This window comes from Hemicordylus capensis, chromosome 16 (genome assembly GCF_027244095.1).
Source record: "Hemicordylus capensis ecotype Gifberg chromosome 16, rHemCap1.1.pri, whole genome shotgun sequence".
Lineage (NCBI taxonomy): Eukaryota > Metazoa > Chordata > Lepidosauria > Squamata > Cordylidae > Hemicordylus > Hemicordylus capensis.
The window spans coordinates 2,170,028-2,195,301 of record NC_069672.1 but is presented as its reverse complement, the minus strand read 5'-3'; the positions used below and the strand labels follow the sequence as shown (position 1 = coordinate 2,195,301).

General features: G+C 49.5%; 1 protein-coding gene across 4 annotated transcripts in view; it reads right to left on the bottom strand.

Moving 5' to 3' along the window:
- NPHP4 (nephrocystin 4) overlaps positions 1-25,274 on the bottom strand; it is a 117,282-nt gene that overhangs the window by 90,681 nt on the left and 1,327 nt on the right. For 3 of the 4 annotated variants that reach the window (XM_053280691.1, XM_053280690.1, XM_053280692.1), the window contains exons 2-6: positions 21,729-21,918; positions 17,110-17,262; positions 1,827-1,999; positions 1,369-1,433; positions 412-561 (exon numbers count right to left, since the gene is read on the bottom strand). In XM_053280691.1, the coding sequence (XP_053136666.1) occupies positions 412-561; positions 1,369-1,433; positions 1,827-1,999; positions 17,110-17,262; positions 21,729-21,866 (679 nt within the window). In that variant the 5' untranslated portion in view covers positions 21,867-21,918. The remainder of the gene's footprint in view (positions 1-411; positions 562-1,368; positions 1,434-1,826; positions 2,000-17,109; positions 17,263-21,728; positions 21,919-25,274) is intronic. The other variant, XM_053280693.1, reaches the window with a different exon arrangement.

Genomic DNA, 25,274 nt, shown 5'->3' with positions numbered 1-25,274 from the left:
TGCATGCAAAGCAGGTGCTCTCCCCTGAGCTATGGCCCCATTCCCTAAAGGGAATAACTTACAGCAGATCTGCTATTTTAATTATAGATTTATGTAATCTGTTTGTTTTTAACTGGATTTTATTGTTTTTAAACTGGTTTTTGTCTGTTTTTAGTTTTTATCCGGCCCTGTGTGCTACGTTTTGGTAATAAACTGTTTATTAAAGTGTTTGGTGATAAAATTGGATTTATTCCATTTGTTTTGCTATGGTCCGATGACTAAATGCAAATAAAATCGACTCCAGCAGACTCTGCCCAAACGCAAACCAAGGTGGACTCTGCTTTGCAAAGGGGGCCACTCCTGCTAGCTACTGCAAGACTGGCTCTCCAGCGGCACCCGGACCTGCAAAATAAAAGCATGCTCTAGACCTACCTTCATGGGTGGCTAAGACACCGGGGATTCTCTGGAGGCTGGAGACCAGGGTGTTCTCCGGGAGGAGGTGGTAGATGGCTTCCAGGGGCGGATGGGGATGCAAAGTGCAGAGAAGGTGACTGCCCTCCATCGTGGTCAGATGCTTGTTCTCTAAAAAGGGGGGCGAGGAGGAGAAGCAGCAAGCGATGTAGACAGGCGGTGGTATGTCACAGAACAGAGAGGCTTTTGACTAGAGATGTGCATGGAATGATTTTCTTTTTTACATTCGTTTCAGGTTCGAATCAAATTAAGGAAATTGGTTTCGAATTAGAATTGGGTCTGCAAATTTGATTCAAATTGATTTGACCCTGTTTGGGCAGCTTTTTAAAACCAATCAGGGGGCCTGACTGGTTTTTCAAAGATGCGAATGGCTCTCGAATCGAATTCAAATTCCGTTTCGGACATTTAATTCAAATTTGAATCGAATTGCCCTTTTAAGGGGTGATTAGAGTCCAATTCAAATCACTCAAATCACCCAGATTCAAGTCAAATCGATTTGAATCCCTGTCTGGGATTGCATGGAAGGCACTGGGGCTAAGGGAGGAATCATGTGAAAAGTCATACAAAAAGGATTCACGGCTTAAATATGAATGGCCCCCTCAAACCCTCTGCTTCAAATTTGGATCAGTGTTTTGCAGACTGCTGAAAGTTGAGACATATTTTTAATCAGAATTAAAATGGGAGGCACCCCCTCTCTTAGCTTTACTCACGAATCTTGCAAACTCCACAGACCGTCTCCATTTCCCTTGTATCCCCCAATATGCCTTTCCCCTCCAGAGGAATCCATCCCTTCCTTCCTTCCTTCCCCTTTGAGCTCCTGCTTTGCTTGCATCAGAATGTCTGGACCTAAACACTTTCTGTATAAAGAAGTCACCATGGCTAGCATATAAAAAAGGCAAGGGGCCCTCTGTAACTTACTCTCCATCGGCTCCTGGAAGAGGGGATGCAAGAGGGCCCGTGGAGTCCCGTAATACAGACTGAGCCTGGGAAGAAAAGGGACAGAGCACCCGTAAACTCCTAAAGCAAGAGTTTGCAAATGCAAGTTCCTCACCTTTGGAACTCATTGCCACCAGATATTTATACGGTTCAGTCCCTTCCACTCTTTAAGAAATGCCACAAGCCAGAACTACGTTCCCCAGGCCTTCTCTAGTTTGCGGCAATTTTAAAGTCACATTCCATAGAGGAACCGTTGGGGACACCTCTGTGGCAGAGGATGATGGGAGTTGTAGTTCAACAACAGCTGGAGACCAAATCCGCCCCCGCACCGGTCAACACAGATGCCGGCCTGAGAAGTTTAACCTGCGAGTCCCGATTGTGTGAACAACCCCCAGGACCCAGTAATCGACCTCTGCCATCCCACACCAACTCATACGCACCTTTTGTCCTTCAAGCCCAGGTCTGCCGGCTCCGATCTGCTGCTGAATAACCGCAGGATGCTGAAGCCACACGACTGAGCCAGTTGGGTCCCATCCTGTCTCCTGGCTGTTGCCGCCACCTCCACGACCATGACGATGCTGGGATGGTCCAATGTTGTGTGAAAGTAAACGGTCTGGGGAGGACAAGTGGGGAGAACAGAGCTGACCCTCGAGTGTGGTCATCACAACAACCTACAGCTGGTCGCAGTGGTCTCTCCAGCTGTGTCCCGAGGAGCCTTGGGGTTTCTCCAACGCTTCATGGGGGAATTAGGATTATGAAGAACACTGATGTACCACTTTTCAAAGAAGTCGACAAAGCTGCCTTATATTCTGTGTAAAGCATCCCTGATAAATCTCGGACAGCTTTTTAAAAGTCTTTATTTATTATTTATTAATTGAATTTTTATACCGCACCTCCCAATTTGGCCCAGGGCGGTTTAAAGACACATCTGTTCACCCAGGCTTTTAATTAAAATTGTTTTAATGGTTTTAACGTGGTTTTTAAATATTATTTTAAAAATTTTAAAATTGTTGTAACATTTGAAACTTTTTGTTTTTGCTTTAACTCATGTTTTACTTTTGTTGTAAACTGACCAGAGACGCATATGTTAAATAAATAGTGTTTTTAAGTTTTAAGTTTGTTTTAAGTTTTTGTATATGTTTTTGACTTGTTTTATGCTATTGCTAACTGCCCGGAGACAAAAGTTTGGGGCAACGTACAAATTTGATAAACAAAACAAAAATAAATACATGCCATTAAACATCCCTGCAAGATAGCTTGCACAGTAGTACTAAGCCATCTTCCCCTATAACATGCTGGAACTTAGGAACAGAGATAGACAGGAAGCGACCGTCTACGAGTCAGACCCATGGTCCATCTAGCTCAGTATCACCTACTCCGACAGCAGATCTCCAAGGCTGCAGGTAGGACTGAGGTCTCCCTTGGACCTACTGGGAGATGCTGCCAGGGATGGAAACTGGGAGCTTTTGCTTGCAAAGCAGAGGCTTTTGATACACTTTCATATGGTGGAAGTTCTAATGTATGATCAGCTGATGCTCATTTGTGATTAATTTATGGTGGGGCTGTAGCTCAGTGGTAGAGCATTTGCTTTGGCGGAGCAGAAAGTTCCAGGTCTGATGCCTGGCAGCATCTCCAAGTAGGGCTGGGAGAGACTCCTGCCTGCAACCTTGGAGAGGAGCTGCTGCCAGTCAGAGTCGGCAGTACTGAGCTAGATGGACCCCTGGCAGCTTCCCGTGTTCCCATATATAGTTTTATTTAAAAATGTTGTATAATATTTTATGCATTGCTTTTTTCAGCTGCCTCTGAGGAAGAGGGCTCAGAGGCAGTGTTTCTTCTAAGGCATGCACATGTGTGAGCACTCACATTTTTTTGATGTCAGCTCTGTTAATTTTAGATCCTGTCCAGGTTGGATCAAGGAGGACCCACTCTGAATGCACACACACTGCCTTGATACTGCCGCCCCAAACAAAACTCACTCCGCACACAGATGAAAAAATTAGAGAGAACACTGCTCAGAGTCCCCTTGAGGTCCTGCAGACTGACCTTGCTTTGCTTTGGCCTTGCCTTGGCCTCACGGGCAACCCTGACAGCATCGTCTCCCACTCTAGTACAAGTGTGTGATACTGCCTGCATGCCAGTTTCCGTGCCGTGCTTTGGTCTCTAGTCAGCAAGCTAGGAAGCAGGCCGGCTCGGCTAGGCTCAGCTCGACAGTCCTGTGTGCCCCACTGTGCCACCTACAGTCCCCTCCCGTGAAGAGTGGTTTGGTTTGACCCACGGATGAGGCGCAATGGTGTCGGTTATCAGCATTTCACTCAACTGAGTATCGTTTGCCAAGCTAACCTCTGGGTGATCTAGACTCTTGGAACATATCAGGGCTTCAGTCATCTGAAGCCAGCATTCTGCATCCCCTGGAGATGACCCTGAAAATGGACCTGGCTCAATGGCCAGCAGGCCCCCAAAGGGCATGACACAAAATCTCGCTTGGGAGAGACACTGATAAATCTCTCCCTGCTCTTCAAGGTTTTTTTCCTGTTTGTTTCATTTTAAACTTCCTGCCTTCAGGGATCTCTTTCGACATCAACTCATCTGCTCAGGAACTCCTGCCTGCCTGTCACAGTTTCCGATTTTTTTGGTTTTTTGGTATTCAGCACTCAATTTTTTCTCGGAAAGCTCAAGGGCTAGAAACTTATCTTGTTTCAAAATGGAATTTTGGAATGAAAGAACAGTAAACACAACCAAGTAGGACATTTGATAGCCTGAGATACCTACATAATTGAGATATCTGTATAATTTATAACAGGTTTTCGACATAATTATAATTTGTAAAGTCTCTCTGGCAGTCCCAAAATATAATCACAGTCTATTGGTCTTGTAGATCCTTTGTCCTTTTCACATTTGTAGGATAAGCCAAATGCGTTTCGACCCTTGGCCTGCATCCGGGGTTCCCTAACTGTTCATTCATGTACATAGAGCAGGATTCATTTATCCCTCTTGAGTAGAGATTTTTCAGGGTTTGGCTACGGCTTAATGTAATGGATGAAAGATTCTTACTCAGAAGGAAGCAATTGTACTTTTTTTTAAAAAGTAACCTAGATTATTAGATTTTGCAATTTTTGTTTTCAAAAAAAGATGAATATTTACTGAATTTCTACCTAAAGTTTTACATACTACATCATGATGAACATACATTTTTAGATAATAAACATGGTACTCATTTGCATGACACACCTGATCTTCTTCATTCTGTGCAGGGAGTCCAGAATCTTGTGAATACTGGAATGGGGAGGGGTTTGCACCCTGTTTCTTCATCAGAGTCCTCAGGTTAGGAACATAGGAAGCTGCCTTCTACCAAGTCAGACCCTTGGTCTATCTAGCTCAGTATTGTCTTCCCAGACTGGCAGAGGCTTCTCCAAGGTTGCAGGCAGGAATCTCTCTCAGCCCTCTCTTGGAGAAGGAACTTGGAACCTTCTGCATGCAAGCAGGCAGGTGCTCTTCCCAAAGCGGCCCCATCACCTGAGGGGACTATCTTACGGTGCTCACACAGGGAGTCTCTCATTCAAATGCAAACCAGGGGCAGACCCTGCTTAGCAAAGGGGGCAATTCATGCTCACTACCACAAGCCCAGCTCTCATCTCATCTCAGGAAAGTGAATGCTGCGCCCATGACTATCGGATGATGGCACAAACGGGCCAGTATGTACGCCCCTTCTTTCCCTGCTCTGGAGTGAATTCTGGCCGGAAAAAGGTGAACGGCGTCTGCATCTTCTGGTGATTCTTGCTCCATTCAAAAGCACTGAGGAAATGGGCATTCCTGACCTAGGAAGGCAAGTTTTCATTTTCCTCCTCAGTCCTTTGCTGCAACCTTTGCTAGCTGGCCTTGAGCAGGGAACATGGCGGTCCCTTTGGAGTAGAAGTTCAGGAAGAGAGAGGTGCATTCGTAAAGCCAACCTGAGTGTTGGAGAAGACGGCTGAGTGTGTCACGTGCCAGTCTCGGAAGGCTGACCAGGCGACCACTCTGGGGCTGAGGCAGGGCAGGGCAGGGCAGGCAGGGACTCCACGGCCGCCGCCACCATCCCAGGGTTAGATCTGGCCAAGGAGTAGAGGCCAGGTTGTTCTCTGCACAGAAGACTGCAGCGAGGAAGAGGCTGGGACAGGCAAGGCAAGGATTCCAGAGCAGAGCCAGCAAGAGTGCTCAGGAAGCGAGCGCTAGTCCAAAGGCTGTAGCCGGCCACTCGCCCAGAAGAGGAAGGGCCGTAAGCCCTTGAGAAGGGCTGTGCTTCTTTCCTGCAGTTGCAAACAAAGTTTGCTCCCAAGGAGTCCTGCTGTTACTCCTCCTCTCAAGGAGACCTACTAGGCTCCAGGTTACAATGGCGAGATGGGGGCCCCGAGCAGGCTTCCCGGCAAATCCTGAGGGGGCCAGGGGCTCTGGACTTCAGGATGTACTGAGGAAATCAGCAGCTGGGGTGTGGCTAGGAGGATCCCCCAGTGGGAGGGGGGCTGGCTGCAGCTAAGCGTGGAGGAAGCCCAGCATTCTCCTCCAGGGGTCTTACGGGGGGGGGGGGTCAGTGAAGCATCAGGTAGGGTAGGGTCCGGCAGGTCCGGGGGTCCCTGGAAGGGGGTCCTCCTCAGGGACGGGCATCGAGGCAGGTTCAAGGCCTTCTGCTGGAAGGTCTTTCCACCCAGTCCTCCTCCTCTGAGGGTCCCTCAGTCTCCTGGTGTGTTCGGGAAATTTGACTGATTGACAAGAAATTTAGGACCAGCAAACGGAACTATTTTTTTCACACAACACATAATTAACTGGTAGAATTCTCTGCCACGAGATGTGGTGACAGCCAACAACCTGGAAGGTTTCATGGAGGAGAGGTCTATCAACAGCTACTAGTCGGAGGGCTATAGGCCATCTCCAGCCTCACTGGCAGGATGCCTCTGAGTCCCAGTTGCAGGGGAGTCACAGCAGGAGGGAGGGCAGCCCCCTTCAACTCCTGCCTGTAGGCTTCCATCCAGTGGCATCTGGTGGGCCACTGTGTGAAACAGGATGCTGGACTAGATGGGCCTCCTTGGGCCTGATCCAGCAGGGCTGTTCTGATGTTCGCCCGCATGAATCCGCTGGGGACTCAGGAGGGCTCTGAGCAGCACAGCAGCCCACATTTGAGAATAGGCACCCACCCCCCATCCTTCAGGAAACCCGGCTTCGCTCTGCCTGGCCCACCCGCTTGTCAGGAGTTACTGGCCATTTTTCCCACCATTTTGCAATAAAAGATAATAGAATAACGATTTATTTCTCTGGGCTGATGTTTTAATGCCTCCCTCCGTTATCCTTCCCTGACAGTCTGTGATTACAGCAAATGTTTTCCTCATGACACCTGGATAATGACTCTTTAATAGAAGGATTAACCTGCTCCTCCATCACGCCGGTTTCTGCTGGAGACGGTCCCCCAACCTTCCCGGTTCGCGCTGCACTACGGAGAGGCTGCTGGACAAACGCCACTTGAAATCCTTTCAGGCTTCCAAGCGGCAAGAGGCGATCCTTGATGGGGAGCTTGCCGTCCCCATTAAGCACCCTTCCGGGCTATAACTTTTGCTGACAGGACCTCTCTGGGAGTCCTCGAATCCAGGCTAGGAGGCTCCACTCTCCATCCAGGGGGCCAGGGTCTAAAAGGGCCAGGATGGGTTGGGCAGCGGGTTTAACGCAGGCAGAGGAGTATCCAGGGGCCGTTAGTCACAGCCCTGAACTGAGCTCTCTTCACCCAAGATGCGGGTGAAGATGCGGGATGCGGCCCTCCAGATGTTGTTGAACTTCAACTCCTGTCCCCTCCAGCCATGATTTGTTACAACTGGGGATTATGGGAGCCGTAGTTGAACCACCTCTGGAGAGCCCCAAGTAGCCTACCCCTGCCTTCGGGGATGGGCCATAGCTCTGTGGAAGAGCACCTGCCTGCTGGCATGCAGGAGGTCCCAGGTTCAATCCCTGGCAGCACCTCCAGATAGGGCTGGAAGAGACTCCTGCCTGAAACCTTAGAGAGCTGCTGCCAGTCAATGTAGACAATTCTGGGCTAACTCAGTATATGGCAGCTACCTATGCTCTTGAGAGGAGAGCTGGTCTTGTGGTAGCAAGCATGACTTGTCCCCTTAGCTAAGCAGGGTTTGCCCTGGTCTGCATTTGAATGGGAGACTTGATGTGTGAGCACTGGAAGATATTCCCCACAGGGGATGGAGCCGTTCTGGGAAGAGCAGAAGGTCCCAAGTTGTGCCATTTCATCAAAGATGGCAGCCAATATGGAGAATGCACCAATAGAATGCATCGGAGATTAGAAGTGTGATCACTGTAAGATATTCCCTCAGGGGATGGAGCTGCTCTAGGAAGAGCATCTAGGCTCCAAGTTCCCTCCCTGGCAGCATCTCCAAGATAGGGCTGAGAGAGACTCCTGCCTGCAACCTTGGCAAAGCTGCTGCCAGTCTGGGTAAACAATACTGAGCTAGAAGGACCTATGGTCTGACTCTGCATATAGCAGATTCCTATGCTCCTATGCTCCTGTTTGGGGGGGGGAGGCAGCAGATTTTTTTACATCTGGTGGTCAACTGGGGAAAGCTGCTGTCAACTCCAGAATTCAGAGAAGCCTCTACGTTTGCTGTTAATAAACCAGGAGGCAGGCCCCACAAAGCCCCATCACGGCGCTGCACGGTGTGGAACATTTCAAAGACATAGGTAAATGAGGGAAATGTAATTATTTGCTGAGGCACCTCGGCAAACTTCTCCGAACAAGCACCCCCCCCCAATTATGATGGGGGGAGCAGAATATTTGAACAATTGGAGCGATATGGAGCTATTCATTAGCTGGAAAAGAACGGCTGGAACAACACAGCCAACGGAGCTCGGCAAATTATCCATGCAGGAACCCCGCTTGTGACAGCTGAGACGCCCTCTTTGGAGCAGCTTATCGGGACCTGACAGTGATTCTCCGCGACAGAATAAACAACTCTCCAAAGCGTGCAAACGTGCCGTTCCCCCCAATCCCCGCCGCTGGCTGGAACACCACCAGGGGCAACACTCGATTCCCTCTGGCTGCTCAGCTGAGCAAATTCATTCGCTCCGTTTGGATTTCACTCAACTCACAGCGCATCCTGGGAGGAAGGCTGACAGAAGGATCCGGGGCACTGCCGGCGGCAGCTGGAGGAAGACGTTCACTCGCTCGCCCAGTCAGCTGGTGAGGCTGCCGTAGCCGAGAGGGCACGTTGACTGCTGGTGCTCAGATGCATTTGTGGATTACTTCCCTGTGTGTAAGGCTTGGGGGCCAGAGGCGGATCATCCCCCTCCACCCTTAATGCGGCTCCCTGACTAATCGCTGCTCTGTCCCCCTGGCAGCATGCAGAGGTGACCCTTCCCACTTTGCCCATGCCGGGAGGCGGAAGGGTTCAAGTGGGTCTGGGGGTGCGGGTGTTCCCCTTTCAGGCCTCGCGCCCCTGCACCATATTCGGGTAGAGAGGGCATAGGCTGCCTGTGTTCTACGATTACTACTACAACTAATATTTATATACCGCTCTTCAACAAAATTCTCAAAGGGGTTTGCATAGAAAAATAAATAGTACATAAACAAGATGGCCCCCTGTCCCCAACAGGCTCACAATCCTCTCATCTCCGCTGGGGATGGGGTAGGTGCGGGTAGAAGGGGAACCCTGCGGCAGGAGGAACAGAGGAAGTTGCCATACCCAGAGTCAGACCCTTGGCCCATCTAGCTCAGTTCAGTCTCAGCAGCAGCGTCTCCAAGGTAGCAGGCAAGAGTCTCTCCCAGAACTATCGGGAGATGCTGCCAGGGAGGGAACCTGCTGGGACCTTCTGGAGGCAAGCAGGTAGATGCGCTTCCCCGAGCGGCCCCATCCCCGAAGCAGAATATCTTGCAGTCACATGTCGTCTCCCATTCAAATGCAAACCAGGGCAGACCCTGCTTAGCAAAGGGGACAACTCATGCTTGCTACCACAAGACGAGCTCTCCTTCCCAGGAGGAGGAGAGTGGTGGGGTGGCGGGGAGTGAATTTGTAATTGCTTAAATTCTGTGGACAACACAATAGTTTCATACGGAAAAGTAGTTTCTGAAACCCAGATGGCAAGTTCCAAGGCGGCCCCAGAGGCAGGAAGGCGTGGGTTCTCTGAACCCGCACGCTCAATTATAGCTCCACCCCTGCTTGGAAGACATGAGCAGAGTGCTGGGAAGCGTAGCCCTTCCCAGCACTTTCCTCTGAGAGCTGCTAAGAGTGGGCTCCGTCTCTTTTCTTGGGCCCTTCCAGCACTGAGAAAAGGGCAGTCCTGTGTGGAGGAAACGGCTCTCACACTGAAGGTTTTTGTTTTTTACTTGAAAAATAGGATCACGGATTTGCAGCATTACATACCGCTTTTCAGCTATGGCACTCTAGACTTTGCAGTTTGAAATACAAAAGCAAACAAATAAAAAGCAAATGTTTGCAAAAGACAACAAAACAAAACAATCAGGCCAGGGTGGCTCAGCCGGCTGGTGGTCCCTTCAGGAGCAGACAGCAGATGCTTCTCCTCTCCAAAAATCCAACCCCGCTTCTCAGGGAAGGTCTCGGGGACAAAAGGAGGTCCTGCACATGTTGTTTTTTCTGCTGGTGCTTTAGCACATGCTTTTTCTGGAGCCCTATTTTTTGCCCAAAACCTGGACGCTACTCACAGCTCAGGCATACGGCATGTTCCAGATGGGAGCTTCAGCAATTGCTCAACTTCAAAACTTCAAAAATTGCTCGCCCGATTTATTCTTGGGCATCCACACCTGAGGAGTTCTTGCAGGACATAAGAAGCTGACTTCTCCCAAGTCAGGCCCTTGGTCCATCTAGCTCCATATTGTCTACACGGACTGGCAGCGGCTTCTCCAGGGTTTCAGGCAGGGGTCTCTCCCAGCCCCCACCTGGAGATGCTGCCAGGGATGGAACCTGAGACATTCTACATGCAAAGCAGATGCTCTACCACTGAACTTTGGCCTCATCTTCAACTTAGAAAGATGCCTTATACTGAGGAGAGCTGGTCTTATAGTAGCAAGCAGGGTCTGCCTTGGTTGGCATTTTAATGGGAGACTGGTATGTGAGCTCTGTAGGATATTCCCCTTAGGGGATGGGGTCATAGCTCAGTGGGAGAGAACTTTTGCAGAAGGTTCCAAGTTCCCTCCCTGTCAGCATCTCCAGAAAGGGCTGAGAGAGATTCCTGTCGGCAACCTTGGATGCGAAAGCTGGACTTTGAAGAAGCAAGATAGAAAAAGCATTGACGCTTTTGAACTTTGGTGCTGGAGAAGACCTTTGAGGATACCATGGACTGCCAGGAAAACAAACCCATGGATCATAGACCAGATCAATCCAGAATTATCACTCGAAGCACAAATGACCAGGCTCAAACTATCATACTTAGGAAATAGGATCCTAGGAAGCTGCCATATACTGAGTCAGACCCTTGGTCTATCTAGCTCAGTATTGTCTTCACAGACTGGCAGCGGCTTCTCCAAGGTTGCAGACAGGAATCTCTCTCAGCCCTATCTTGGAGATGCTGCCAGGGAAGAAACTTGGAGCCTAAATGCTCTTCCCAGAGCGGCTCCATCCCCTAAGGGGAATCTCTTCCAGTGTTCACACATCAAGTCTCCCAGTCATATGCAACCAGGGCGGACCCTGCTTAACTAAGTGGACAAGTCATGCTTGCTACCACAAGACCAGCTCACATTATGCGAAGACCCAGCTCCCTTGAGAAGTCCATAATGCTGAGGATAGTCGAAGGAAATTGAAGAAGAGGATGACCAGCAGCAAGATGGATGGACTCGATGACCACAGCAATTAAGGCACTACTGAGAGACCTTCAAGGCCAAGTTGAAGACAGATCATCCTGGAGAGAATCTATCTAGGTGGTCACTAAGAGTAGACACTGACTTGACAGCATTTAAGCAATCTATCTATCTATCAACCAGAAGCCGCTGCCAGTCTGTGTAGACAATAACACTGAGTGAAACTGACCAATTTTCTCACTCGATAGAAGGCAGCTTCCTATGTTCCTATGTGGTGTGCTCTGGTGTGAAGGTAGTAAGGCCGGCAATGCAAACCTTTGGCCTGCACAGAGCAAAACAACTACAGAGGGCTGCCTGTCACCAAGCGAGGAAGCCTGCTTTGCTGGCTGGGCATCAATTCCTGAAGCAACAATACCCTCTGCTGCCTAACCTCAAGCATGACACATCGTTTGAGAGATAAAGACATCCATTCATCCACTGCTCAATTCCTAGACAGATTGTCTTTAAAAACAAGGACCCATTTTCATAGAAACCAGGCAAAACCAGGCAATCCGTTACAATGCAAGCATACTTGTTAACTGAAACAATTGGCCTGCATGCCAAAGACAGATCACAGTTTTGCACAAATCCCCCAGGGCAGGGAAGAGCTGTGATTTTTCATGCAAATGTTATGGAGAGTGGAATGTCGGGAGGAAAACAGAGAGAGGCCTAAACGTGTCCTTGGATGAAGATGGGAGATGTAAGGAACTCCAACCATGCTTCAACAGGGACCCTCAGGGCCTGAGGTCGGGGCCTAGTGAGGTTTTGTGGACTGAGTGTGTCCAGCCAGAGGGCTGGTCTTATGGTAGCAAGTATGAATTGTCCCTTTTGCTAAGCAGGGTTTGCATTTGAATGGGAGACGACATGTGTGAGGACTGTAAGATATACCTAGAGTTGCCATGCCCCCTGGCATTTCGGAGTTCACCCAGATTTTAAGCATCTCACTCAGATTACTTAGCCCACCCAGATACGCCCGGATTTCAGCTTTCTTTTTTAAAAAAAAAAAAAAGCTAAGCTCTAGCCCTTGTAGAAGTGGCGTTATGAAGCAAAACGTGCAGCCACTATTCTGCTCAAAAATCATTTTCGAACCAATTTACATAATATGCAAATTAGGCACCCAGATTTGGAAAGCCAGAATATGGCAAGCCTAGATCTTTTCCTTAGGGGATGGGACCATAGTTCAGTGCAAAAGTGCCTGCCTGCTTGCATGGAGAGGTTCCAAGTTCCCTCCCTGGCAGCATCTCCAAGATAGAGCTGAGAGAGACTCCTGCCTGCAAGGTTGGAGAAGCTGCTGCCAGTCAGTGTAGACAATACTGAACTAGATGGACCAAGGGTCTGACTCAGTAGAAGGCAGCTTCCTGTGTTCCTATGATCCAGGCTGCAGATCCCCCTTAAAGTGCAGAAGGGAATGGGTAACAATGACGACAAACAAGAATATTTTTACCGCTGTTCAACCAAAGTTCTCAAAGTGGTTTACACAGAAAAATAAATAATACATAAATGAGATGGTCCCCTGTCCCTAAAGGGCTCACAATCTTTTTTAAAAAAACAAACATAAAGTAGACACCAGCAACAGCCACTGGAGGAATGCTGTGCTGGGACTGGATAGGGCCAGTTGCTCTCCCCCTGATAAACACAAGAGAATCACCACCTTAAAAAGGTGTCTCTTTCTTCAGCTAGCAGGGATAACTGCAGGGGTTCAATCTCAACCCTGGGTCCCCACAGATGGCTGGGCTACAACTCCCAGCATCCCGCCACAATGGCTGGTGCTTTGGTGCCAGGTGGTGATGGGAGTTGTAGTCCAACTATCTCTAGGGACCCAAGGTTGAGAACCTCTGGGCTGTTTGAGTTGTCATGCTTTCTGAAAAGAGAGACTGTCAAAGCCAGAGATCTCTAAACAGAGGACAAAAGTGATGCCTGTAGAATGGTGGATCCTTCCCGCCCACCTGCCCGGAAATCATTTGCAGCCTTTTTTCCCCTCACTGTGTGGGGAATCAAAGACAACCAGCTGCTCCTGTGATTAATTGACAATGGACCCAAAGAACTGGAGGGCAGAGAGCGGGGAGACGGTTCAGATTCCCGGGACTCAAAATCACATTTATAGAGCCAGAGTAAATGGAACTGTCAACACAAAAAAATGAGACTATATTTAAGCCATATAAATGTCTGCCACATGGTGGAACTGTGCGTGGAAATATGGCCAGGAGGATGAGCGGTGGCTATGTCGGCACGTGACTGCCAGATGCGTCGTCACTATCCTTTCTGTCCCTTGGAGCTGGATTTCTTCCTTTGTGGGTCCCTTCAGATTTCTGCCCAGCCTGTTTGCCATAAGAACAGAGGAAGCTGCCTTCTACCGAGTCAGGCTCCTGGTTCATGTCGCTCAGTATTGTCTGCTCTGACTGGCAGCAGCTCGCCAAGGTTCCAGGCAGGCATCTCTCCCAGCCCTACCTGGAGATGCTGCCAGGGATTGAACCTGGGACCTCCTGCATGCAAAACAGAGGCTCTACCTCTGAGCTATGGGCCCCACCCCATTAACAGGGAGCGGCTGTCTACTGAGTCAGACCCTTGATCCTATTATGAAACCACTAGTCCATCTAGTTCAGTACTGTCTGCACTGACTGGCAGCGGCTCTCCCAGGTTCCAGGCAGGCGTCTCTCCCAGCTCTACCTGGAGATGCTGCCAGGGATTGAACCTGAGATTTTCTGCATGCAAAGCAGGTGCTCTGTTGTTGAGCTACAGCCTCATCCTAAAATGAATGACAGGAAATGCCCACGGAAATGCACGGATTCCTCCCCAATGGCCATAGGAATGCACGGAATCTACGACTGGCCACTGGAAATTCAATGCATTCCAAGGAATGTCTCCCCTGACTGGCTATAACTCTCCAGGGCGTCAGGCAGGCGTCTCTCCCAGCCCTACCTGGAGATGCTGCCAGGGAGTGAACCTGGGACCTCCTGCATGCCAGGCAGGTGCTAGACCTGGCCCTGATCTCTAGGGGAATATCTGACAGCAGAGCCCTTCCACTCTCGGCACTTGTAGCCACCCCTGTGGCCATGTGAGTGAAATGCTTCCTCCATATGGTCAACATTTACAGAAACAAGGCCTAGCAATGGGTGGATCTTTTCAGAGGGCTGTCGCAATTCTGCGCAGTGTCCACTTCCTGGCTCCCAAATGTTTAGACTGGCACCTTGATCCAAGGAAAATTGGTCAAGGCCTGGCTTCGACACTCCCCTCTCTGGGCTGAGAGAAGAGAATAGATATTTTAAGTGGCATCTAAACCACAGTTCCGTGTTATGTACAAAACTCTGGTTTCGTTCAAACCACAGTTAGGAGAACACCCCAGGATCCAACGGTGGTTTCCCGTCACATCTGAACCCACCAGAGAACCTGCAGGAGACCAAGTGCCAGCTGCGTGTGGGATTGTTCCAGTCCCAGTCCTGACCTCTGCTTGTGTCCCCATGGGTGTGGCAAAAGCATAGGGGGCTGCTTTCTACAGAATCAGACCCTTGGTGCATCCAGCTCAGTATTGCCTACACAGACTGGCTGATGTCTCTCCCAGCCCTATCTTGAAGATGCTGCCAGGGAGGGAACTTTGAACCTTCTGCATGCAAAGCAGATGCTCGAGGGCAGGGATTCTCAATGCTGGGTGTCCAGATGTTATTGGACTTCAACTCCCATCATCCCCAACCAAAGGCCACTGGGGCTGGGGATTATGGGAGCTGAAGTCCAATAACATCTGAAGATCCAACGTTGAGAATCCCTGCCCTAGGGAACACACTAAAATGAATGACAGTGAGTGCCCACTGAAAAGGGCATTCAGAAATGCAATGCATTCCATGACCATTTAGAAGGATGAACATAGGAAGCTGCCTTATACCAAGTCAGTCCCTTGGTGTCTCCAGCTCAGTATTGTCTGCACTGACTGGCAGCAGCTTCTCCAGGGTTGCCGGCAGGAGTCTCTCCCAGCCCTATCTGGAGCTGCTGCCAGGGAGGAGGCCTGGAACATTCTACACACACGTATGCAGGTGCTCATCCCAGAGTGGCCCATCCCCTAAGGGATGCAGTGCTCACACATGTAGTTTCCCATTCAAATACAAACCAGGGAGGACCCTGCTTAGCAAAGGGGGCAATTCATGCTTGCTATCACCCCACCAGCTCTCCTCTCCATGGAGGAGAGAAGCACAAATCCCATTTTCAGAGACCAGGTCAAACAGAGTGATGCAATATGTTTATGAAGCAATAAAGAAGCATGTAAGGGAAGAAGAGAGATTTCCATTGCGATATCAACACCACTCAGCAGCTCCTAGTGACACTTAGGAGGAGACGGCTCATTGGCTGATCCCTGCATGATTTACAACGGGGGACCCTTTCCTAACCTTGCAGCCCGGGCATGTCCCCTCTCTCGAGTTCAGGGTGATGATTAATAATTGATACTGACTTGGCCCGGTATATTACTTGCAAGAGGTAATCCAGATACCTCAGGAGCAGTCCTTGCTGCAAGGCTGATGACATCAATTCAGGGCCTAAAGCTCCATGTGGAGGCAGGACAAATGTGCATTTCCCGGGAAACCAGTCCAGAACCCACATCCAGGACAGAACCCCCAGCCTAAAAGGCAAGGTGCCTCTGAATCGTTGACAGGAAGCAACAGCAGGAGAGAGGGCCTGCCTTCATCTCCTTAGTTGTGGGCTTCCCAGAGGTATCTGGTGGGCCACTGTGGGAAAGAGGATTCGGGACTAGATGAGCCTTGGGCCAGATTCAGTGGGGATGAACCTTGCTGCCATCTGGGGAGGTCCGGTTATGGTTGCCAGCAGTTCGTTGGGTGGTGATTCGGGGGGGGGGGGGGGGCGGACCTTCTCTGTGGCTGCCCCAGGACTTGGGAATGCACTCCCTGTCAACATAAGAGCTCCCCCATCTCTGCCTGCTTTTAAAAAGACCCTTAAGACACACCTATTTTCTCAGGCTTTAAATTAAATTAATAAATTAAATTAAATTCTCAGGCCAGTTTAAATTAAAACTAATTTTCAACGGTTTAATTGTTCTTATCCTGAGACAGTATATTGTTTCATTCTGCGAATTTTATTTGCCATGGAAGTGTTTTGTTTGCTTTTATTTTTAGATTGTAACTGGGATTGTGTACACTGCCTAGAAATTTATATATCAGGCGGTATATAAATATAATAAATACATAAATAAAGTAAACACTGCCTCTCATCACGGCTGATAGGGGACATCTCTACTTTAAAATGGCCCAGAGAACTTGTATCCCTTCTCTTTGCTTCATGGAAGGGCTGGTTCCAGTTCCAGTCTGCTTGTGAGAATAGCTTCAAAGCTAGATCGGAGGAGGGGAAAGGGATCGTGTGGGAGGCACAGTAGAAGGCCCCTTAGTAAGACGCGGCGTAAAAGTGCTGGTAGGAAGATATTGCCAGAGCCGGCTCACCTGCCACCCACACAAACACTTTCCCCTCCTCTGGCCCAGCATTTAACTCACACATTCCTGGAAACTGAATTCACACTGCCCAAAGCTGGGTAGGATGCTTCTTGTACCCAGTTAATGCTCATGAGGAACACAAGAAGCCGCCTTCTACCGAGTCAGACCCTTGGTCCATCTAGCTCAGTATTGCCTACCCAGACTGGCAGCGGCTTCTCCAAGGTTGCAGGCAGGAGTCTCTCTCAGCCCTCTCTTGGAGATGCCGCCAGGGAGGGAACTTGGAACCTTCTGCTCTTCCCAGACCGGCTCCATCCCTGAGAGGAATACCTTACAGTGCTCACACATGTAGTCTCCCCTCCAAATGGAAACCAGGGCAGACCCTGCTTAGCAAAGGGGACAATCCATGCTTGCTACCACAAGACAAGCTCTCCTCCCAGGAATCTGAGCTGGCACTCAGAGAGGGTTTTTTCCTCTCCTTACCTCGTTGAAGACCACCGAAGGAGGCTGTCCCGGTCCAGCTTTCAGGGGCCTTGCAGCGCTCCTCCAGGTCTTCCCAAAGAAATGGTGGTAGGCAACATCGAAGAGGGAAAGACACAGCTGGAATTCAACCTTTGGCAGATCTTCCAAGGCCCTCTGCGAACAGGAGAGGAAACCGGTGAGCTTGAGACAGGATGGACTGAGACTATCAGAACAGCAGACCAGGAAAAGTAATTAAAGTCACACAAGAATTGCCCTGCTGGATCAGGCCCAAAGCCTCCCTAGTCCAGCATCCTGGTTCCCACAGTGGCCCACCAGATGCCTCTGGGAAACCCACAACCTGGAGGTGAAGGCAGGCCCCTTCTCCTGCTGTTGATTCCCTGCACCTCTTTTATTCATTTATTTTTACATTTGTACCCTGTTCTTCCTCCAAGGAGCCTAGAGTGGGGTATGTGGTCTATCTTGATAGGAAGCTGCCTTCTACTGAGTCAGACCCTTGGTCCATCTAGCACAGAACTGTCTACACTGACTGGCAGCAACTCTCCAAGGTTTCAGGCAAGAGTCTCTCCCAGTCTTACCTGGAGATGCTATCAAAGAGTGAACTTGCTGGGACCTTCTGCTGCTCTTCTAATGAGTTATGGCCTCATCCCCTGAGGGGAATATCTTGCAGCCCTCACATGTAATCTCCCATCCAAATGCAAACCAAGGCAGACCCTGCTTGGCAATGGAAACAATTCATACTTGCTGCCACCTAATGACGCAGCGGGGAAATGACCTGATTAGCAAGCCAGAGGTTGCTAAGGTATGCGTGACGAACAAGCAGAAGGTTGCCAGTTCGAATCCCCGCTGGCACTCTATTGGGCAGCAGCGATATAGGAAGAGGCTGAAAGGCATCATCTCAGACTGTGCGGGAGGCGGCAATGGCCAACCTCTCCTGTATTCTACCAAAGACAACCACAGGGCTCTGTGGGCGCCAGGAGTCGACACTGACTCGATGGCACACTTCACCTTTACCACAAGATCAGGTCTCCTCCCCTAAAATGCAGGACACAGCTCGCCCAACCATAAATATACTTTGCCCCTTCTGCGCCCCGCTCAATATATATATTTTTCCTAGAGCCACCAGCGCAGAAGTGCCCAGCTGCAGTCAAAGAATCTGCATGACCCTGTCCTGAACTCAGTGCAGACAGACATCTGTATAGTAATCTCAAAGAGACCATATTACTCCTCTGTTACAGGAGTTACACTGGCTGCCAATAGGTTTCCGGGCAAAATACAAAGTGCTGGTTATAACCTATAAAGCCCTACACAGCTTAGACCCACAGTATATAAGAGAGCAACTTCTTCTGCACGATCCCCATCGTCCACTGCGTTCGTCAGAGGAGGCCCGTCTTTGGCTACCTTCAAGTCATTTGGTGGCCACTCAGGGACGGGCCTTCTCAGTAGTCGCTCTGAGACTTTGGAATGCGCTTCCTGCTGGCATAAGACTCTCCCCATCTCTTGCAGTTTTTAAAAGATCTTTGAAGACTCATCTTTTTAACCTGGCCTTTTAGCTTTTGTAATTTTAAATATTGTAAATTGTTTTCGTTTTAAGCACCTTTTTTGGAGATTTAATTGATTTTAATGTTTTGTTTATTTGTATTGTTGTTTTATGATTGTGAACCACCAAGAGACTTTGGTTTGGGGCAGTATATAAATGTATTAAAAATAGATAGATAGATAGATAGATAGATAGATAGATAGATAGATAGATAGATAGATAGATCAGAAGGCACTTTTGGTTGGCAGTCAAGTCAAGAGCCTGGCAGCCCCTCTAGGTGTGAATGTGGTACTTGCGGACACTTCCCTTGATTATAGTATTTTTCTTCTTCTTCTTCTTCCCCTTACAGAAATGACCACTGGGTAGTAAATTATTTACATATCACTTTTCTTATGAATATTTAAAGTGATAACCTATAATAAAAACCAAAGAGTACAAAGTGCTCAGCAAGCATTGCCCTCCCAAAGTCCATAACGTACAGCCCCCGCCCCCCCTGCATAATGCACCAGAGCATTACAGGGCAATGAGAATCCAGCGTCTCCGCCAGACACGATGGAGCACGCACACTTGGATGGTATTCAGGCACACAGCGCAGGGAGAGTCTGCTCCTCAAAAAATGCAGCCAAAAGTCAGACAGGCAAGCAGTTCTTGGACTTTGAGAATGTGGGGATTTTCAAAAAGTATGCCTCGGCGTCAGAGACCAAGGTGGATCATGAGAGGCAGTGGTTAGAGTACTGGAGTAGGACTGGGGAGACCCAGGTTCAAATTCCTGTTCTGCCATGAAACTCACTGGGTGAATCTGGGCCAGTCACGTATCTCTCAGCCTAACCAAAGGCCACAGGGTTGCTGGGAGGATAAACCTAACCGGATATGTTATGATAACTGTGTAAGCCCTAAATGACTTGGGACTGGGCTACCGGAGGGAGGGCCTTGCCCCATGTGTCCCGACTCGGACCTTCTTCGGAGGTCCTGCTCCAAGTGCCCCTGCCAAACGAGGTGAGGCTACTAGTGAGTAGGCCTTTTCAGTTGCTGAACCCCGTTTATGGAATAACCTTCCCAGTGAGGTTCACTGGGCTTCATCACTTTGTTCTTTTAGAAGCCAGGTAAAGACCTCTCTGTTCACTCAGGCCTTTTAAATTTTACATTTAGGTTTTTAAGAATTGTGATCTGATTGTAATTGATTTTTTTTTTAAAAAAAATGTTTTTTTAATTTTTCTTTTTATTGTATTTTGTACTTTCTTGTCCCCCACTTTTATTGGGGGGGGGGGGTCTGTTATGATTTAATGTGTGTTCTTAGCTCTTGTTTTAATGTTGCGTTGTAAGCCACCCAGAGAACAATTTCTTATGGGGCGGCTAACAAATAAAGCTTTTTTATTTATCATCATCTTCTTCTTCTTCTTCCTCTGGGCTCCTTAGAGGAAGAGCAAGACAGAAATGTAAAAATATGAATGAATAAATAAATGCCGGCTGGGAATGCATCCCAGAGGGCTTGCAAGCACCTTCCAGTCCTCTGGCTACACCCCCCTTGCACACTCCGGCAGGGCCATGGGGACTGGGATGAACACAGGCCCCCATTCTCCTGGCTACGCCTGTGGCCACCACCACGCACTGAACCTGGCAGGCAACAGGGAAGCAGTGGTGATCCTGGGGGACTGCAACGTCTGCTCTGGGCAACCCACGCCCAGCAGAAAGCAGGCTGCAGCATTCTGAGATAGGAATACCACCCATGTGAGATTCAGAAAAGGTGAGGAGGGCTCACTGCTTCGGTTCCCCAGGAGAGAAATGGTGAGACATTTTAGCCACTTGATTCCAGCTGGAGAGAGAGGCTGGGGCCAGACCCGGTCACCCTGGTCCTCCCGTGGCCCTTCATTATCCAAAGAAAGGCCTCCTCCTTCTTCCGGCTGCCCTCGTTTCCAGGACCAGCAGCAGGGCCAGAATTAGAGCCGCGCAACATTACCAAGCGTGCTATCAAAGATTTATTGGATCTGCATTATTTAACAGCCCGATGCTTTAACCAGCGGAAGGCGTCAGCTTGAAGAGTCACAGGACAGCCTCCACAGATCTCCGGTGACAGGTTGGAAGGCAAAAAGTGAATGAAAAGAGCCTGGAAGAATCGCACTCAAACTGCTTCTTGGGGTGGCCCAGAGGGAGAGGATTGCTAAAATGCTCACAGGTTAAGTCACACACACACACACACACACACACACACACACACACACGCATGTGCGCACACACACACTTGTGGAAGAGATGCATTTTCCAAACAGAAGTCACTCATTTATCTAAACTAGACCATGCGTTTAACAGCACAACCACTGGAGAAAAGAAAGGAAAGACAAAAACGGGGAACCAAAAGGAGAAAAATACACACATAAAAATAAATAAGGAATATTTCTCTCCCACCACTCCACACAAACTGCCTTTTAAGAACATAGGAAGTTGCTATATACTGAGCCAGAACATTGGTCCATCTAGCTCACTATTGGCTACCCAGACTGGCAGCGACTTCTCTAAGGATGCAGGCAGGAGTCTCTCTCAGCCCTATCTGGAGATGCTGCCAGGGAGGGAACTTGGAACCTTCTGCATGCAAGCAGGCAGGTGTTCTTCCCAGAGTGGCCCCATCCCGAGGGGAATATCTTCCAGTGCTTACACGGGTAGTCTCCCATCCAAATGCAAACCAGGGCAGGCCCTGCTTAGCCAAGGGGACCATTCAAGCTCGCTAACACAAGACCAGCTCTCCTCCCATTAGGAGAGGTCGGGCGCACTCTTCCTACCCGGCTGCCGCCTGGCACATGATCACTCTCCCTGCCTCCTCCTCCTCCGGCATCCCCACCCAGTCCGGGCACTTCTCTCGCCCTGCTGGCGCTCATGCAAATGCATCTATGTGGCACCAAGTGTTTTCCACATCCATGCACTTGCATTGCCATCTCCTCCCTGGTCCTGCCTCCCCAATGCTCCCAAGCTGGTGTATTTTCACACACACACACACACACACACACACACACACACACACACACACACACACACAAACACACACCCAAGAAACTGAATTGTGAAGGTGGGATCTGAAGCCTTTTCTTACCTGCTTCAACAGGTTCCCCTCCACACATTTCAGGACGCACTGAAATGCTGTTGATTCCCGGGACAGTGGGTGCCGTCTCCTTTGGTTGTGTGGAGGGACGGCCAGATTCTGTAAGAAAATCCTTTGCCACTCTCCCATCCTGCTGGCTACAACAGAGAGGCTGTTTCATTCAAGCCACTGAGCCATTTTCCTGTTTAAAAAAAAAAAAAGGAAGGAAAACTGATTTGAGGAGCAAACAAAAGTTGGATCATTTAGGCTAAGGACCCCTAATTCACACGAGACATGTGGTGTGCAGCTCTTTCTCTGCTGGGTGCTGTTCGACCAGGTAGGAAAAGGGCGAGGGTTTACACAACCAGAGAATCTGGGTGGGAGGGTTCACCTTTCCTCCACCCATGATTAAAAGCTGCCATCTAAGGGCGCAGCGGAGAAATGACTTGATTAGCAAGCCAGAGGTTGCCGGTTCGAATCCCTTCTGACACTATATCGGGCAGCAGCAATATAGGAAGATGCTGAAAAGCATCCTCTCACACTGAGCGGGAGGAGGCAATGGGAAACCCCTCCTTTATTCTACCAAAGACAACCACAGGGCTCTGTGGTCATCAGGAGTTGACACTGACTCGATGGCACACTTGACACACTTTTACCTTTAAAAAGTGTGGTAGTTCTTCTGCTGGGAGCTACCTGGACTGGAGGGAATTGCATGAGTTCTGAGGACCATGCAAATCAGGGCAGCCCAGCTCCAACTCTGATTTTAACGGCTGTGTGAACCAGCCTTATCTGCAGTAAGAACTCTGGACTGCATACAAGAGGGCCACATTTTTCACACAGGTTACATTCCCACTTCCCACCTACAACTGCGCATGCCAAAACCACAATATTGTAAACCTTGTGACTATGGGAATCTTGGGGTTAGGTTCCTCAGCACATATGTTTTTTAAGAATCTCAAAAAATGGCGGTGGGTGGGCAGAAATAAAAGGAGCAGTGTTCCCTCTAATGGGGATTCCCAGATGTTGTTGACTACAACTCCCATAATCCCCAAGCAAAAGCCATTGCAGCTGGGGATTCTGGGAGTTGTAGTCAACATCTGGGAATCCCTGTTAGAGGGAACACTGAAGAGGAGTACAGCACAGTACCTTGAACCCTCCAGCCTCCGTGAACCCCTATATCCTCTGAATTTCACAAAAAGAACGAGACAAAAAATCCTCTAAATACCAGGGGGGAAACACCGGAGGTGTAGAACATGTGCTCAGGAACCATGAATAGCCGAAAATCACTCCCACAATAATGGAAATAGAGTGTCTAGAACCCGACCGCGAGTAGGAGAACGTGTGGGAAATGAGGGTCTCATATACTAGTTTACTGTGCTAGTTTATGGGCGAATGTCCTCAACTGTCTATTTGTGACTAATTAAATGTGGGAAGCACGTAGATAGATGATCCCCACCACCACCTGCAAAGGAGAGCTGGTCTTGTGCAAGCATGAATTGTCCCTGGGAACTCAATCTTGGGGAATGGCAGGGAATCCATGGGAGAGGCCAGCTCAGATGGGGCTTCCTTGTTGGCTTGAATGGAAGGGCCAGGTGGTATGGGGTTTTTGGAGTCTGGGGGCTAGTCTGGGGGTATCATGTCCTCTCCCGGAGGGGAGTGTAATGGGGTTTCCGCCTTGAATTCCCTGTCCAGGATTTCTGGAGGGCAGCGCTCGAAAATGGACTCTTCCCCTGGCATATCCTCCTCATCTTCTTTGGAGTTGGGAAGCTGCCGTATACTGACAGGCCATTGGTCCATCTAGCTCAGTACTGTCTACACTGACTGGCAGCAGCTTCTCCAAAGTTTCGGGCAGGAGTCTCTCTCAACCCTACCTGGAGATGCTGCCAGGGATTGAACCTGGGATCTCCTGCATGGGAAGCAGATGCTCTGCCATTCAGCGATCGCCCCATTGCCTAAGGAGAATATCTAAAGAGAATATCCTAAGGACAACTGGTCTTGTGTGGTAGGAAACATGAATTATCCCCTTTGAGAAGCAGGGTTTGGTCTGGCTTGCATTTGAATGGGAGACAACTTGTGAGCAATGTAAGCTATTCTCCTGAGGAGATGGGGCTGCTCTAGGAAGAGCACCTGCCTGCTTGCATGCAGAAGGTCCCAGGTTCCCTCCCTGGCAGCATCTCCAGATAGGGCTCAGAGAGACTCCTGCCTACAACCTTGGAGAAGCCGCTGCCAGTCTGGGTAGACAATACTGAGCGAGATGGACCTATGGTCTGACTCAGTATATGGCAGCTTCCTATGTTCCTGTGCTCACATGTAGTCTCCCGTCCAAATGCAAACCAAGGCAGACCCTGCTCAGCAAAGGAGACAATTTATACTCGCTATGACAGGACCAGCCCTCCTCCCGTGTGTGTCAGGACGGATGGTGAACCGATGTGCAGAGGTGAGCTGTGCAAGGAGAGGAACCACCTTGAACCCCCAGCCAGTTTGGGGGCTGCAGGCTTTTCGTGGGTAAGCTTGAGTTCAAGCAGTCCCGCCATGGCACCTGGGTGAACACCCTGAAGTTGGCTCTCCTGGCAGCAGGAGGTGGGCTTTTGACCTCCACCAGGGATGCCTGCCTACCTGCCCGCCCTCAAATGACTCTCTGATCAAGTCTCCCAGCAGGACTGATTTAGGAGTGACTCATAACAAAGCTCCCCTGCTGGAAGCGATGAGGATGGGGTGTTGGAAGCCAAGGTGGCTGGATGCCGGAAAGCCTGCCTGCGCACAGCAAGCCTGCATCTCCCACCACTCTGGCTTTGTTTCCCTCCCCTGAGTGGTTCCACGTAGAAGGAGGTGGTTGAATTCTGGACTGGGCTGCTTCAGGCTGCAGAGGAACAAGGGACGCTGCCTTCTTCTACCAGGTTACACTAAGGGTTGTCTGCACTGACTGGCAGCAGCTTCTCCAAGGTTCCAGGCAGGAGTCTCTCTCCCAGCCCTATCTGGAGATGCTGCCAGAGATTGTACCTGGGAGCTCCTGCGTGCCAGGCAGATGCTCTGCCACTGAGCTACAGCCCCATCCCCAGAACACAGGAAGTTGCCTTCTACTGAGTCAGACCACTGGTCCATCTAGCTCAGCACTGTCTACACAGACAGGCAGCGGCTTCTGGGCTAGTCTGCTTCTCAGGGGAAGCAGCTCTGCACAGACAAAGAAGCATCATTAGGAAGGGGGTTGAAAATAAAATGGCTAACATTATAATGCCCTTATACAAAACTATGGTGCGACCACACTTGGAGTACTGCATACAATTCTGGTCACCACATCTTAAAAAGGACATTGTTGAACTGGAGAAGGTACAGAAGAGGGCAACCAAGATGATCAGGGGCCTAGAGCACCTTTCTTATGAGGCAAGGCTACAACACCTGCTGGGGCTTTTTAGTTTAGAAAAAAGACGACTGCGGGGAGACATGATAGAGGTCTATAAAACCATGCATGGTGTGGAGAAAGTGGAGAGAGAAATATTCTTTTCCCTCTCACACAACACTAGAACCAGGGGTCACTCCATGAAATTGATTGCCAGGAGG